The 16,074-nt window shown below is 47.5% G+C and overlaps 1 protein-coding gene across 1 annotated transcript in view; it reads left to right on the top strand.

The window, feature by feature from the left end:
• The first annotated feature begins 758 nt into the window (after positions 1-758).
• The window catches only part of HSD17B2 (hydroxysteroid 17-beta dehydrogenase 2), a 342,319-nt gene continuing 327,003 nt past the window's right edge, over positions 759-16,074 (top strand). Inside the window, exon 1 of the mRNA XM_086945886.1 lies at positions 759-1,473. Coding sequence (XP_086802012.1) covers positions 1,209-1,473 — 265 coding nt within the window. The 5' untranslated portion in view covers positions 759-1,208. The remainder of the gene's footprint in view (positions 1,474-16,074) is intronic.

The raw sequence follows: 16,074 nt of genomic DNA, 5'->3' as shown, positions 1-16,074 counted from the left end.
GCAATGTGCTCAAATATACACCTGATAGACCTGCTAAACATATGTGCGAGGCCTTAAGATCAGATGTCACTGCTTGTGATGTCGCTTCCTGTGAGGTCATGGGTTGTGATGTCACTGACCTGCATTCCTCGTGCCATGTCTCAGGCCATGATGTCACGCAAGGTGATGTCATATGCCATGATGTCACTTGCATACTGCCTAACTCGGTTAGCCCCCCCACTTCTTTTTGTAAGATATGTGCCCTAGTATGAAAGATATGGGTCTCCTCACTGTGAGTGAGGCCTTTCATTTCAACCCCAGTCGGCAGATCTCACAGGTCCTTTACAGGCCAAAAGGCACAACCTGAACTCCCTCAAAATGAACAACAATTTCTCAGCTACAGATCTTTCATGCAACTTTGAGTTTGATTACAATAAAAAAGCATTTGCACACAGGTAGTTGTCAAAGCGCATTTTTATCAGGATAGTCATAGATTTATAAATGTCTTTCAGCACCTTTGTATCCCTGCTGTGGCAGCCTCCGCCTATTCATCAATGCCTTTAGAATGGCGGGCACTGGCCAGTCAGCGTGCTGAGTTTTCATTATTACAGAAAAGAGTTCCTTCGCTCTGCAAAGAGTGCACCTGCGGTGTTTTGCCTAGGGTGGCTGTCAAGGCAGCTTGCAGTCACACCGTGTGTAACTCGGGGAACTGCATAGTTTCCTATCTTATGACTCACAGTGAGAAGCACACACCTTTGCACTTTGCACCATGTCCGCAAGGTGTAAACGTAGGCATACAAAAGGCATGCGTGTTAGGCTATTGCTCAGTGAAGTTCCATGTTAAGCACCTCACTTTCTCTAGGGACCCGGAACGTGTGCCATATTCTATAGCGCGCTTTGTGGAGCCCGTGAGATTTGCAGAGGATGAGAGGTCTGTTCACTCGGCAAATCCTACCGTGTCTGTCAATCACCCCCGGGCAAGAGATAGCCACGAAGGGGCGGAGCCACACACCATGGAAAACAAAACCTCCAGAGGAGGAGGTGGGGCGAGGGGTGGCCTGTGGTATTTAACCAGAGGCTGCTAGCATCACCCATGCTTAACTTTGGGGACAATACCGTGCTGCTGTGTCCCAGTCCTTGCAGGGCTGCGGCCGCGTTTCCTGGGCGTGGGGCACCCTGCCAGCTGCACCTGCTGTGCACTCTCCTGCGGAGGTGACCCTGCGCGTGGCATGTCCCCCTTTGAGCTCCTGGTGCTGCTCTGCGTGGGCTTGAGCGCAGCCTGCGGATGCTGGGTGCTGCTCAGGCTCCGGGGGAGGCAGGTCCAGGTGGAGGGGAGGGCTGCGTGCTCCCTGCTCCTGATAGCAGCGCTCTCTGCCTGCTCCCTGCCGGCTCCTGTGGGGCTGCCTCTCTTCTGCGGGGCATGCCTGCTCTCAGCGCTCTGCGTGCCCTTGCAGGACATGCTACCGGCACAAGGGAAGGCGGTGCTCATCACAGGTAAGACGCCTGGAATCTGACCACCATGGTTTCTTTGGAACGCATTAGTTGCCTGCTAATGGGTACACTTTTCTTGTTTTCTTTAACATTTATTTTGTATTAATGTTCTAGAAGTTTGAATTTATTGAAGCTGCAGTTTCATATCAGGGGGTTTTAGGGGGTGCAGGGGCGTACCCATGTCACAGATTCTGTCACATAGTTATTTGACAGCACTGAACGCCGCTCGCCGCCTAGTAATGTTGTCTGTTACCACCAGCGTGCGCGGATACTCGCCTCGCGCAAGTACCATTTCTAGAATCAGGGCGCTGTTTTTATGATTTAATTGCAGTCGCCTGGGTTTGCCACAAACTGCTTTAATTGCCATCCGCATATGGAATCTAATAACCCGTAATTAGATTTGGATTGACAGGCGTCGAGGTTAGGCGCACCTTCTCTTCTAACTCTCCTACATTGGCAAGTCTGTGGCCAGAGCATAGACTGGCATCTTTATGGGTGGCTGCATGCCACGAGGACGCCGCACCTTTCATGCAAAGCATCTAGGTGTTTTGGGTAATATGGTCTTAGGCTTGTTCAGTGAGGCAAACCCACATGATAAACTATTATCTAGTACAATGATAGGGTACGGTACTACTACAAGTCCCATCATGCTTGCTGCTGTGGACAAAAAAAAAAAAACCTCAAAACAAACAAGCACTGGCAACGCCAATCGGTCTCATCTTCAGAACCTATTGGCTTTGCCAATGTTTTTTAACGGCGCTGTGCAGCATGACTGAAGAAGAAGAAGAATAAAGGTTGAGAGATGACTATCGGCATAATTTTATGCATACTTTGACAAAAAAAATGACACGGGCGTTTTTTTAAAAAGACACACAACAAATATTGATTTTAATTGTATCTGTAAATGAAAGAGAAAGAAATGGGCGGAAGTGTTATTTATTTGGAAGTGGGTGGGGCAGAACCAAATGGAAGGAGAAAGCAACATAGAACACTGGGGGGGGGGGGGGTGGTGGAGTTGTCAAAGCAGCATGGGAGTGAGGGAGGGGGGAAGCAACACAGAGGGCAGGGGGTAGCAACACAGAGGGTGGGGCGGAGCAACATGGAGAGTGCAAGTGGGGGTAGAATAATGCAGACCGGTGAGAGAGGAATCTTTGTGGCGCGCGAGTGAAAAGCAAACCAGCAAGACAGAGCAACGTGGAGTTGGGAGGGGTGAAATACAGCAAGGGAAAGCACACAAGGGTGAGCGCATCACAGAGGAGGCAAGAGAAAGTCAATACATGCGCTTACATGTTTCCTTAAATGCTAGACCATGTATGTATATTTATGTGTGTGTGTGTGTATGTATATATGTATATGTGTGTATAAGAGGCGCAACTAGAGCCAAATTTCGGGGGGCTAAGAAAACATTTCGGGGGGGCTGAACCTTTAATCAGTAGGCAGAGTGGAGCTGCAGGGGCTCTTAGAAGGGGTGAAACAACTGCAAGGCCTAATTAACTTTCAAATGGTCTTTTAAAGACCTGTTAAACGTTCGGGTGCGGCTCTGTGTATGCCCGGGATCTGCCACACACGAGGGGGGGGCTGAAGCCCGGTGAGTCCGATGGGTGTTGCGCGCCTGGTGTGTGTGTATATATATATATATATATATATATATATATATATATATATATATATATATATATATATAGTTTAAACATGTTATGTCAATCTTAATATAACTACACAAACACTTCACAATTTCATTTTGCAAGTGGTCCCACTGATTTTATCTACTTCTAGAGATGCTACTGTCTCAAATTTGCACCACTCGCTACTTTCAGAGCTCTGAACTTTCTCAGCTCCATGAGTAAGTAGTTCATCCTGTCCAGAATTTTTTCTTTGCGTTCAAACGCATTAATACAGTCATCGGAACTACCATTCTGAGCTAATCATGAATGGACGTGGCAAACTTGAAATCTTTGCACTTCACAATAGATTAGTCTGTGAGCAATCTGTTAAAATACTGCAGATACATTGCATCGAGCAATGAATGGCCTGTCAGATTACTACATGGGGGCTAAGAAAACATTTCGGGGGGGGGGGGGGGGGCTGAACCTTTAATCAGTAGGCAGAGTGGAGCTGCAAGGGGTCTTAGAAGGGGTGAAACAACTGCAACGCCTAATTAACATTCAAATGGTCTTTTAAAGACCTGTGAAACGTTCGGAAGCGGCTATGTGTGTGCCCAGGATCTGTCTCATCCCGGGCTGCCACACACGGGGGGGGGGGGGTTAGGGGGGGCTGAAGCCCGGTGAGTCCAATGGGTGTTGCACGCCTGACTCAGTCTTGCATGGGCGTGCTATGGAATAATGAGTCAGAAGTGGCTATAGGCGTCATATGACCAGTGGTTGAAGTGCAGGGGAGAGGGGTCTGAGGGACAAGCATGCCCATGCTTTTTTAATTTGAGAAAAAAAGTTCCTCCACTTTTTTGTCAAAAAACAACCACACCGGGACGGTTAATTCTGACCGCTGAAATACTTTAGCTGAAGTGTAGGATAGAGAGACTCCTGCTCTGTGTAACCGAGGGAGGGGCAGGCAGTTAAATAGGCCTACTTGCCAGGGCGCCTGTTTGCCTGAAAGAAATGTAAATGAGCACATCTGGTTAATCAGCAAGTGTAAAGGTTGCCTGGAAACCGGTATTGACTTTAATTGATGGAATCAGTTGAAACTGATAGATGACACACATTTATTCTTTTTGAGAGGTACTGTAAGTGTGTGCTTTTAAAGGTCCCTTACCAAAAACAAATTGCTTCCTGATTACAAATATTTATTCTTTTTGAGGGGTATTGTAAGGGAGCTGTTAGCTAAGCTGTAGCAGTCTATTTTATAGTATGTGTAATACAAGTTTAAAATAATGATTTACATGTTCACAGTGCTTCCTGTCAGAGACTGGGACCTCGTAGCACTAAACATACACACGTCCCTATTCTCCACTGCATCAACCAGATTTCAATTCTGTGACTCTCTAGTTAGACTCAGACCTCCTCATTCAAATAACTGAAAAAGTACCATAGTGCATTTCCCACTGATTAACATAACTTGTGTTTAATTTTCATTGAAGCTGTGTTTTATTTTATATGAAGTTATTGGAAGATGAAAGACCGAAATTGTGACAGAATATTTAGTTTTTTAGCCACGCTCACTCACCTCCCCCCGTGCACACATAATCACGCGTCCCATAAATGTTTTTAATGCACTTCGACCACTGTGTATTACATGGGGCAAGTAAGCAGCTGCCCTTATGACTAACGTCCTGTTGAGACATGGTTATTTTACAGAATTGAGCACAGGAGAATTTATGTTTAGGACGGTCAGGTCATTTGGGTAGTTGTGGTCCTAGTTCAGGAACATGACGAACTAACACACCTGAAAACAAACATTTGTAAAAGAGCCTAGGACTGGAGCACTGTGTTCTTGGTGTTGTTCTTTTCTGCTAACTGTAAATATCTTACAGTATGCAGCAATGCACTAGAAAGCGAAAGGTTGTATATTTTTATTTTAAGTTCACCAATTTAGTTGCATTTGTGAGCACTGTAGTGATATGGTCTAAACTTACCATGAACAATGTTGTCCAGAGACGCATTTGTGTGTCTGAAGTGGAAAAATTGCATCCCTAGTTAATTCTTCCTAGCAGGGATTTCACATTTGTAGAAAATGTTTGGTTGGCCCACTGAATGCCCTATTTCAGCTGCAATGAGTGCTTTCTAAAAGAAACTAGCTTCAGTGTGACATGGTGTAAGAGTGCTGCTGTTCTGAACTGATATCGAAATCCAGTTGTATCTAGCTGCAAAGAGACCCATTGAAATGTGAGGCGTCTTCAGCCAGTTCTGGCATGGTGCTGGTTGGTAATGTGTAGATAGCGCTGAGTGTTGATAGGACACCATGGTTGGCAATGCCATCTTTTAGGTAAATGTAAATGTACAGGAATTTATATAGCGCAAATCACCGAGCGGTTTCCAAGCGCTTGCTTAGGGAACCCGTCCTGGTATTCCCCTGTGAGATAACCCCGGCAGGGTATCCGCAAGGTGAAAGCCAGGCATCCCGCTGCGGAGATTAAGCAAGCTATTACCAGAGTCGCAGAGTGTGAACCCGTGAATCGAGTAGGCACCGGAGCGAGAATTGTCGAGTCCATGGACATTTTAGGACTCAAGACCCCACCGAGCCGGGAATTGAACCCTGGTCCCGGGCTGACCTCTGCTTCCAGGTTTGCCTCCTCTAACCAGTGAGCCACACTTCTCCACTAGGTGAGGGTCGATGAATGATACATGCGACTGAGTGATCTTTGGAGGACCTGATGTCTTCAGTCTGAATGACTCTCCGGAACAGCTGCATGGGTACGTCTGCCTCAGTATAATTGCAGATTAGTGACAGTAGACGTTGAACCCTCAAGGTTTACAGTTGTGCGTTCAGTGCTCTATTTTGGCACACTTTTGTGGTAGAGTACGCACTGGTGCTCAGTAGCTTGCGTCTTGTGGTTGGTGGCTTGTCTAAATCCATGGGATTGTCTCTGACCTGACTCAAGAAAGAGGATTTTGGAAGAGAAAGCCAGGCACAGAAGTAATGTTTGGATAACCAACTCCTACACCGCTTTCAGAGTCCTCGCATCCTCCCCATCCTTTACTGGACTTCTATGCTTCAGACATTGATGCTTTGCCAATGTCTGGATGACCAATCACAAGTGAGTTAGCCAACGAAGGTGAGTAGCACTAGGAGTAATGAAGATTTCATTGCAGCATTCTCTATTCCAGCTTCTGTGATGTGCATACACACTGCAGACAGTGGCGCAACTAGAGCCTGTTTTCTGGGGGGCTGTTAAATATTTCGGGGTCAGCTAATTCTTCCAGAAATAGGCAGAGTGGAGATGCAGGGGCTCTAAGAAGGGGTGAAAACACAACAAAACCTCGTTAACAAGTAAATGGTCTTTTAACCCCTTCACTGCGGCGGCTATTCCGCCGCAGTGCTAAGGGGGTGTGGGGGCCGCGCAGCGGTCCTGTGCTCGTGACGGAACCGCTCCGTCACGGCACGCGGGTGAGCTGTTCTTGTGACGGAACGGTTCCGTCACGGCCCCGCCCGTGCTAAAGAACGTTAGCGCAGGCGCAGAATTTGCACCGCCCAGGCGCGGCGAGAGGGCCGTGACGGAACCGTTCCGTCACCAGCACAGCCCACCCGAGGCTCGTGACGGAACGGTTCCGTCACAAGCATGGGAGGGGTTAAACACCAGTGAAATACTCGGGTGCGTCTGCAATTAGACGGTCGCCAGACCAGCCAGGGAAGTTGTCTCAGCCCAGTCTGACACACACGGCGGGGGCGGGGGGGCGGGGGGGGGGGGAGAGCCCTTTGAGCTCAATGGGCGTTGCATGCCTGGCTACGGCCACTGTGAGAATCTCTTGGATAAGCTTTCTCTAACGGGAAGTTGCAATCGACCGTGGAAAAGGCTGCATGTCTTAACATCTGGCACTACATCCCAACGCTGATTGAGGGGAAGAAGAACAAGTTTCTGAAGCATATAATTAATTGAGTGTTCGTGCTGATTTCAGCGTCCGGCTGTCAATCAATGTGCCTAAGGTAATTTCTCTACTGTGTCTACTGCATGTCCCTTGTTCACCCGTGCTGCTGGGTTCAAAAGGAACTCTTTTTCAATAAGTTTTCTTCAGTTTCTCTGAATAGGAACTATTAAATTCATTATATGTACACAACGGTCTGATTTAAATCCCATTTTCACGATTTCGAAGAAGTGCATCTTTTTAGGACTTTTTAGGACTCTCTTTACTCCACTCCACTAGTGCTTGGGTTTTCACCTGCTTTCTTGAATGAATGATTATCAAATTGATAAATGCAGGCAAATTCCTCGCCTCGTGTTGCTCTGTACCCCAATACTCTAAATCAGGGGTCTCCAAACCGGTCCTGGAGGGCCGGATCCATGCCAGATTTTTTGGATATTCCCATTGAGATACATGTAGTAATTTTAAAAATATGGCATGGATCCGGCCCTCCAGGACCGGTTTGGAGACTCCTGCTCTAAATGATATGGCTTCTCATATTTCACTCATAGTAACAATCCAACAACTTTTGACGTGAAATCCATTTGCGATGCAAGCAACAGATGCAACAGACTACGGCTGAGGCCTGGCACAGCGAGGAGATGGGCTCCTCTTGTCATCACGCCCATTGTTACCGGTGCCAAGTCTTTCACTTGTATCTTATAGTACTAACCAGAAGTAAATTTAAATAAGCTACCTTACCCATGCATGAAGACGGCACTCTAAAGCGGTGCAATTTGTAGACCAGAACAAACTCATACCTGCCAACTCACACATTGCCACAGTGTGACACATGATATCGGCTCCGGTCACCTGGTGGGAAGCCGGTATCACATTGTGGTAGGAAAAACGAGCTGAAAACCAGGGCACAAGTCCTATAAAAAGAAATGGGGGGACTAACAATATGCAAATGACCTCTTGACGTCACGTGCTGAAGGTGTCCCGGTGTCTGAAAATTACACCGGGACACATTCAGCATATTTCTGTGGGGCCCAGCTTCTCGGCAGGAGGGACGGCGTCCACCCTGTGAAAAGAGTGAGGGGAAGCCGTGTACCTGCCTGTACCCCCGACTCGAGCCCTGCTGAAAACTACGGCAAATAGTGGTTTTCCAGCTCGTTTTAGACAGGCTTCGAACTGCCGAAATCCATTAAGGGCTCTTAAAATACCCCAGGACATCGGCACCAGCCTTAGCAAGCTTTCTTTTGGGGAGGAGTGGGTTTGGTGGGGCGGGGTGGGGCTCAAAAGTGCCTCGTAAGTACTTCTCGGCACAAGGCTCTGCCCCTTCAAGTTCCCAACCCTTCTCACACTGCGAGATTGTTCACGTTAGCAGTTATTCAAACTCTCTATGCCTAGTAACAGAAATGCTCCTTATAAATAGTGGAAGACACACCTTTACCGCCGGAGAAAACTCAACCCCCACGATTATTGATTAATGAATTGATTCAGAGTCAAAAGACCAACACAATGGTTTTTAGACTTTCCACTAGCTTTAGCTTTTCACTCTATCCACCACTAAGCCCCATGTACGCCCAAAGGTGCTTTTTCTCTTAATAGTGCTCATCCCTCTATCCACCCCAAGCCCCATGCATTTCCAATGGTGCTTGTCCTGTTTAAAACGCTCCTACCCCTATCCCCCCCAAACCGCATGTATGCCTTCTAGTGATTGTCCTCTTTACAGCACTCCCCCCCTCTATCCAACCCCAATGGTGTTTGCCCTCCATCCCCATGTATGCCCATTGGTGCTAACACTCTGTACTGCCCTCCTCCTGCTATCCTCCCCCTAGACCCATGAATGCCCAATGGTGCTTGTCCTCTTTACGGCGCACCCACCTCTATCCACCCCCAATGGTGCATGTCCTGTTTACAGCGCTCTTTCCTCTATTCACCTTAATGGTGATTGTCCTCCTTACTGTGCCCTTTCCTCTATCCACCCCCAATGGTGCTTGTCCTTTTTACTGTGCTCTTCCCTCTATCCACCCTCCAACCCCATGTATACCCAATGGTGCTTTTCCTGTGTACAGCGCTCCTCCCCCTATCCACCGCAAACCCCATGTATGCCCAATGGTGCTTGTTCTCTTTACAGAGCTCCTCACTTTATCAATCCCCAAACCACATCTATGCCCAATAGTGCTTGTCTTCTTTACAGCGCTCCTTCCTCTATCCACCCCCAATGCAGTGTGTCCTCTTTACAATGCTCCTTTCTCTATCCACGTCCAATGGTGCTTGTCATCTTTACTGTGCTCCTCCCCCTAACCACCCCAAACTTCATGTATGTCCAAAAGTGCTTGTCCTCTTTACAGCGCTCCTCCCTCTATCCACTCCCAAACCCCATGTATGCCTAATGGTGCTTGTCCTCTTTACAGCACTCCCCCCTCTATCCACTCCCAAACCCCATGTATGCCTAATGTTGCTTGTCCTCTTGACAGCGCTTCTCCCTCTATCCACCCCAAATCTCATGTATGCTCAATGATGCTTGTTCTCTTTTTGGTGCTCCACCCTCTATTCAATCTTAATGGTGCTTGTAGTCTGTACAGAGCTGATCCACCTATCTATTCCTAATGGAACGTGTCCTCTTTACAGCGCTACTCCCTCTATCCACCTCAAAACCCTATGATTTCAGAGTGCCAAAGGGTATAATAGTGATATCTGGTGATTGATGTGTAAGGTAACTGCTACCTTATATGCCCTGACATTAGGATTCATGTAGTTTGAATCCTTGTAGAGACAAAATAAGTATTTTGTAAAGCTGCATGCTATGTGCGGTGATGGTGTAAGGTGTGGTTTTCATGATGTTTTCATGACATGTGCAACATTTAATCATTTAACTAGTGCCCTAACTGTAATGTTCATGATAATTGCCTTACGACAAAGTGATTTATGATATATGCATTATTATGACAAATGGCTTGTGGCAAAGTGACTTATCTGATTGTGGTCTTATGTGTTTTATATGCAATTTGAGATTTTTATATAACCTGGTGTGGAGTCTTTTGTGGTGTATGTTGTGCGCCACTGGTGAGTGTGTTGCCCAAATGCTTTACACATTGCCTCTGGGATAAGCCTGACTGGTCTGCCAAGCTACCAAAGGGGTGAGCAGGGATTATCCTGTGTGTGTGTAACTCCCATATCCTGACAAGAGTGGTGGGTTCACCCTGGCTTAAGTGCCTACCTTTGCCAACCAGAAACCCCTTTTCTAACACCACTAAACACTTCTGGATGGCCTGAGAGTAGGTCCTTACTTTCTGGTCCCAGACCTTGAAACCTCATCCCAGATAACATAATATTCTTTCACATATGGTAAGGCCAGGACAAAAGTGGAGCTCAAGCTGATTCAAAGGGCTGGTAGTTCCCTATTGACGCTGTTTTCTAAACTGGTTCCCCCCCCACCCCAAAACTGGCATATCAAAGAGGGTGTTGTTGATCATACGTGCCTGAAAGCATTATCTAAGCAATTGGCATTATTGCTGGGTATTCAACTACTCAATACTGAATATCTGCTCAGAACACAGACTTTTTTAAGTTAAAGTTACTGGTAAAACCTTTAAGCAAACTAAAAGCTTAAAACTCAGCAAATTTGAAGCCGAAGGAAGGAAGCTTGTCACCATCCCTTTATTAATCTGTGGGAAATGTGCAAGTTCCGCACGAGAAATCTAGTATTTATGATGGGTGGCCCCAAGTGTTTGTGATTTCTAATGACAGTGGTCGCTAACAAAAAGGAGATACTGTGATACAATAAATATAGACTGAATAGGTACTATATTCTTTGTCAAGCCGGACAGGATTTAATATTAAATAAACAAATGGCATCAAATTGACAAACAAATTCAAGTGGGACACATCCAGCATCCTACTGTCACAAGGGGGGGACAGGGGGGAACACAGTGGGGAAAAAAACAATAAAGCAGGTTTCAGGCAAAGAAAAGCGCGTCTGTGTAATATAGAATTATAGCAGACTTGGGTAACGCACAAACACCATTGCATAGGTAACTTTACAGTATATCACATGCAGTATGGTGTATAGACTGTCAACGACGTTTCGATCCCTGGGAGAAAGGTAAGTGGGATCATTATCAGGACTTATATTTACATGCCTGTGTACTTATCGCTTAACCCCTCCCATGCTCGTGACAGAACCGTTCCGTCATGAGCCTCGGGTGGGCTGTGCTGGTGACGGAACGGTTCTGTCACGGCCCGCTCGACACGCCTGCGTGTCGCGGATTCCGCGCCTGAGATGGACGTTCTGAAGAGCGGGCAGGGCTGTGACGGAACCGTTCCGTCACAAGCACAGCTCACCCGCGGGCCGTGATGGAGCGGTTCCGTCACGAGCACAGGACCGCCGCGCGGCCCCGCCTCCCCCTTAGTGCTGTGGCGGAATAGCCGCCGCAGTGAAGGGGTTAATACAATAATTAAACGCTATGCACTTTCAACAATAGGTGCAGTGAATGCCGAAGTGGACAGCAATGCGTAATTAATGCGCTAATGCAGCAAAGAGGGTTCCTCAGATCCTCAATGGGAACCGGGAAAGGTAAATGTTCAGATGGCGCCGGGGTCACTTAATAAAATATTGGAATGGATATGAGAAGAGTGGCTGTGATGGGGAGACCTGCATTACCTGCCGTGAGGGGAACGGCTGAGTGCTTCACCGGGTCCCGCACTCCAACGCTGGTGTCCACGCCGTGAGGGAAACGGCATTCTGCAGCAGCGGGTCCCGCAGTCCAGCGCCAGTGCCACCGTCGCCGTGAGGGCTGGGACTACAATCCCCAGGTGCCCCGGCGGCTGTGGCGCAAAAGTGACGAGACCAGAGCGCCCGGAGGTGTGTAAAGGGAGAGGAGGGCCGAGCGCACATTGGGAGACCTGCATTACCTGCCGTGAGGGGAACGGCTGAGTGCTTCACCGGGTCCCGCACTCCAACGCTGGTGTCCACGCCGTGAGGGAAACGGCATTCTGCAGCAGCGGGTCCCGCAGTCCAGCGCCAGTGCCACCGTCGCCGTGAGGGCTGGGACTACAATCCCCAGGTGCCCCGGCGGCTGTGGCGCAAAAGTGACGAGACCAGAGCGCCCGGAGGCGTGTAAAGAGAGAGGAACGCCTCTCGCCCCGCGAGTTGCGCGCGGGAGAAGCCCGGGACAAGGGCGGGCCCTCTGTGGCCCTCGGAGGCACTAGGAGGACGGGACGGGCCACCACTCTTGGCTCCAGCATTTGCGAAGGTACAGTCAAGCTCCATTCCTTCTACCCCTATCGCTTTGAACTGTTCATACTTGTCACCAGGATTCCTGGATTCAGTTACCCAACTACAATGTCCATCTGGGAAGAGCTGAATGCCCTCTGTGGCACAAACTATATCCCGGATGTTCTATCCCCCCCCCATAGTGGCTCGAGACACTGTTCAAGCAATCTGCTCCCCCCAGGCATCCCCCGTTACAACCCCCCCCCATCTAATAACTGCAGCCCCTCTGTACCCGGCCCTAATACGGCCTCATAACCACTGGATAAGGCTGAGTCTCGATCCCCCCTACAATCGACCCTTCTGGCCCAAATCGAGCGTCTGCTATATACTGCTCTTTCTCCACTGGTTGCTAAAATTAATGATTTGGGAGATAGACTGTGCAGGATTGACAAAACAGTAGCACGGTCATACCCACCGACCAGAAACACTGTAACTCCCACACGCTCTACCCCCACTAACACCCAGAAAAGGCCTACGGACAATGCACCCAGGATATTGCAAACCTGTGACTCCCCTGTTATACCACCTATTCAAAGTGGTCGCAATAATACCCGTAATCTTGATCATGCCCCACAAAGAGCTCCTGTGATCGCACTTGATAGAAGACATCGCATCGATTTACCCCCCGTAGCAGCCCCATATGTCACGATTCTCTCTGGGGTCCCCGCACTCAGACCAGGAAAACGTGAACTGCACCGGGACCTACTGAACAAAGCCATCTTCTGGCTTAAAAACAATAGACCATTACCTTCTTCGCTAGACGGTGGGATACAGAGCGTCAGAAGGGTGGGGTGGCTTGGTCATCTGCCCAAAAATGTTCCGGGGGACTTGATTCTGGTTAGGTTTAAAGACAGGAACATTGCCCCCTACTTGCGATCTATCCAGCCAAAACTTGGAGATGGCTCCATCTGTATTTGGGACCTGCATGACTTTTACCCTGGTCCTCGAGCACCGAATCACAATAACAGCGGGTGAAAAAGGGGGATTCTGTGTATTTTGGGTTTTTTATTTAGAACTGCTGATATGCTAAACTATTTTTAGTTGGGTCTTAACTAATTTTTCTTTTAACTAGGTAATGTTATGTTGAGTTATTTTTTACGTGTATGTACTTTATGATGTTGCTTTTATGGCCAAACGCCGAATAAAGCTTATTTGATGAGATGAGTGGCTGTGATGGCCGAGTTGTGGGGAGATTCCCGAATGCGATCTCAGACTTTTCTCAAGTTGCAACGTCCCGGCGGCTGTCCTGATGAGAGACATGTGAGGCACAAATTTAAGCACATATGTCGGCACGTGTTGTCCCCTGCTGAATTGGCCCAGATCATGGGGGTTTGCCATTCATCAACTACCACATGACACTACATTATGATGGGGGCAGAGGCATCTCACAAAAGAGCAGGTTTCACTCTGAGGCAAACAAGGATTGATAAGTTGGGACAGATGCTAGAGGTGGTATGGGCAGGGCTTAGTTTGAGCTTGTGGTTTCCAGTGCTCAGCACTGGAGCTTAATTGTTATCACCTGCACTTAAGGCAGTCTGCTACATGTTGGCACTGTTTGCCTAACTGAGAAAGGAGTACAACAACAATTGTTTTACCTGTCGCCCACGCCATTTTTATAGCTTGAGATCTTGGAATAGTCGGAACTGTCAGACGGTAGGAGCGTTATGGTTTGTAGTTGTGTTGGTTTTGTCGTTGACAGTGGCAATAGGTGTGCAAGCTGCATTGGCTTCTTGACAAGGGCCATGGCACTTATTTCTTGACAAATTAAGCACAGGTTATGGATGTCTAAAATGAGATTAATACATTGGTGTGCACTGGGACTTTTAAATAATGACTAGTACTTTATCCCCTGTCAGTAGCATAGCCCGCTTAGAAGGATACAGGTAGACAATCACAGCATGGTAGAAAATCAAAGCCTGATGTGTACATTTTTTAATGGGCTGGGCGTGTGCATCACAACCTGAGGATGCAGGGGAACTTGGCAAAAGGCCTGGTTCACCCATCTGGTGTAGGTATGGTCATGCTCCTATTAAACACCCCAGGTGCCACTGGGTGCTGGTGGGCTGCTCTTAAAGGAGTAGGACTGAGCAGTGGAGATGGAGCTGCCATACGGGTACTTTCAAACCAGCGGGCAAAAGAGGGCCTAGTGATGGGGAGGGGAGTTGCCAATGATTGTGAAGACCGACAGCACAGTTAAACTACAATAAATACACAAGACTGGCAGGTAGGCTGTTGAAAGGAAAAAGTTGCAATGCAGTGGTTATTGGGAGGCCTGACGGCTGGGACACTGGTGAGGGTGGAGAGGGGCAACAGATTCCCAGAGGAAATAGTCGCAAAGCAGACACAGCACTTGCAGCCAGGTCAGTGCAGGAAAGGTCCTTGGATGTAACAGATCAGTAGCAAGGGAAGCAGAGCAGTTACTCCACCCAACCTGAGGGACTTTCGCATCCAGCTCATGGACAGGCACCTGTGTCTGATGGTGCTGTCAAAGGTGATTTATGGTGTTGCCAAAGTAGCTTAAGACTGGGGGTTACTGATTTATGACTTTATGATCGATTAATGTTGACTTCCTTGCATGATTTATGGCGTATATCAAACGATTTCTGCCATGATGATTATTGAACCTCTCATGATATATGACTTAAAGTTAATAAACTGCCACCTTTTACCTCCATCCTCGGGTCTTTGACTGTTATGGGGAGTAACACAGATGAAGGGGAGAGACAGTAAGAGTCCCAGTCTGTCTGGGCGGGTCAGAGCAAATCACAACAGAAAAGTGAGCACTACAAGCGCTGGTGTTGTTGTCATGTTCTTTAGGATAGTCTCATCATGTACATACCGATTACGTACATTATGTCCCATCCAAACGACATAATGGTTCTAAACACAGACATGTTACCTAGTAATTTACTTCTGTCTCTTCAACAACCAGGATCTCTGTATCCAATCTTAATGCCTGTCCCTGACCTACATAACCATGTCCCCAGGCACAGCAGATTTATTCTGTATACGGGTCATCACTTTTTTTCATCCATAGCCAACAGCCAGCTGTGTATGAGTGTTTTTGTTTAGAAAAGGATTAGCAAAGGATTGGTGAATGTTTTAAAAACATATTGATTCGGGAAAAACTCTGGAGTGACCACTTTAGTATAAAAGACCCTCACTCCCCCTTACAGAACAGAAGAAGAGAGTTTCTTCCAGGCTTGACTGAGACTCTGCAGGATGATCCTTCGACAGGCAGAGATCTGACATCCGTTGAGGGGTACCATCCTTGATGCAGAGATGGGGTCCTTCATTCAGAACCATCAGGTGAGGGGTTGGTACTTCCCTGGGGATTTCTTGACTCTATCAGGATCTATCCTGACATTTACGTACACAGGCTTCTCCCACATACCTAGGCTAGGTACATTTAGGTAGGGTACGCATTGTAGGAGTACGCCAATGCTATTGTTTTATATTATATGTTTTTATTCATTTACTATGGTAGAAATGTAATACTTTTTATGATATTGGTACCAGCGATTACATTTGTCTGCTCCTGTCTTTTATTGTCGCAGCGAGTATGTTTTACACTAGACGCTTGACAAATAAATAATTATTGAAACCATTCCAATCGTCTTTCTATGTATTCTGAGAAAAGCAAGCACGAGGGACTGAATGGAAGATACCATATTGTTTCCACTATACCTGAGGAATCGGGGTTGTCTTTTTCAGTGGTTGCCAGAAAATACACACTCCACTGTAGAATACAGGGGGCTGGCATTGGCACCAAAGAGCTAGCTCGTCTAACGGCTATCCTATGGGGGT

The sequence above is a fragment of the Lissotriton vulgaris genome, chromosome 12 (genome assembly GCF_964263255.1).
Source record: "Lissotriton vulgaris chromosome 12, aLisVul1.2, whole genome shotgun sequence".
In the NCBI taxonomy this organism is placed as follows: Eukaryota; Metazoa; Chordata; class Amphibia; order Caudata; family Salamandridae; genus Lissotriton; species Lissotriton vulgaris.
This window is presented reverse-complemented; position numbering and strand designations above follow the sequence as displayed.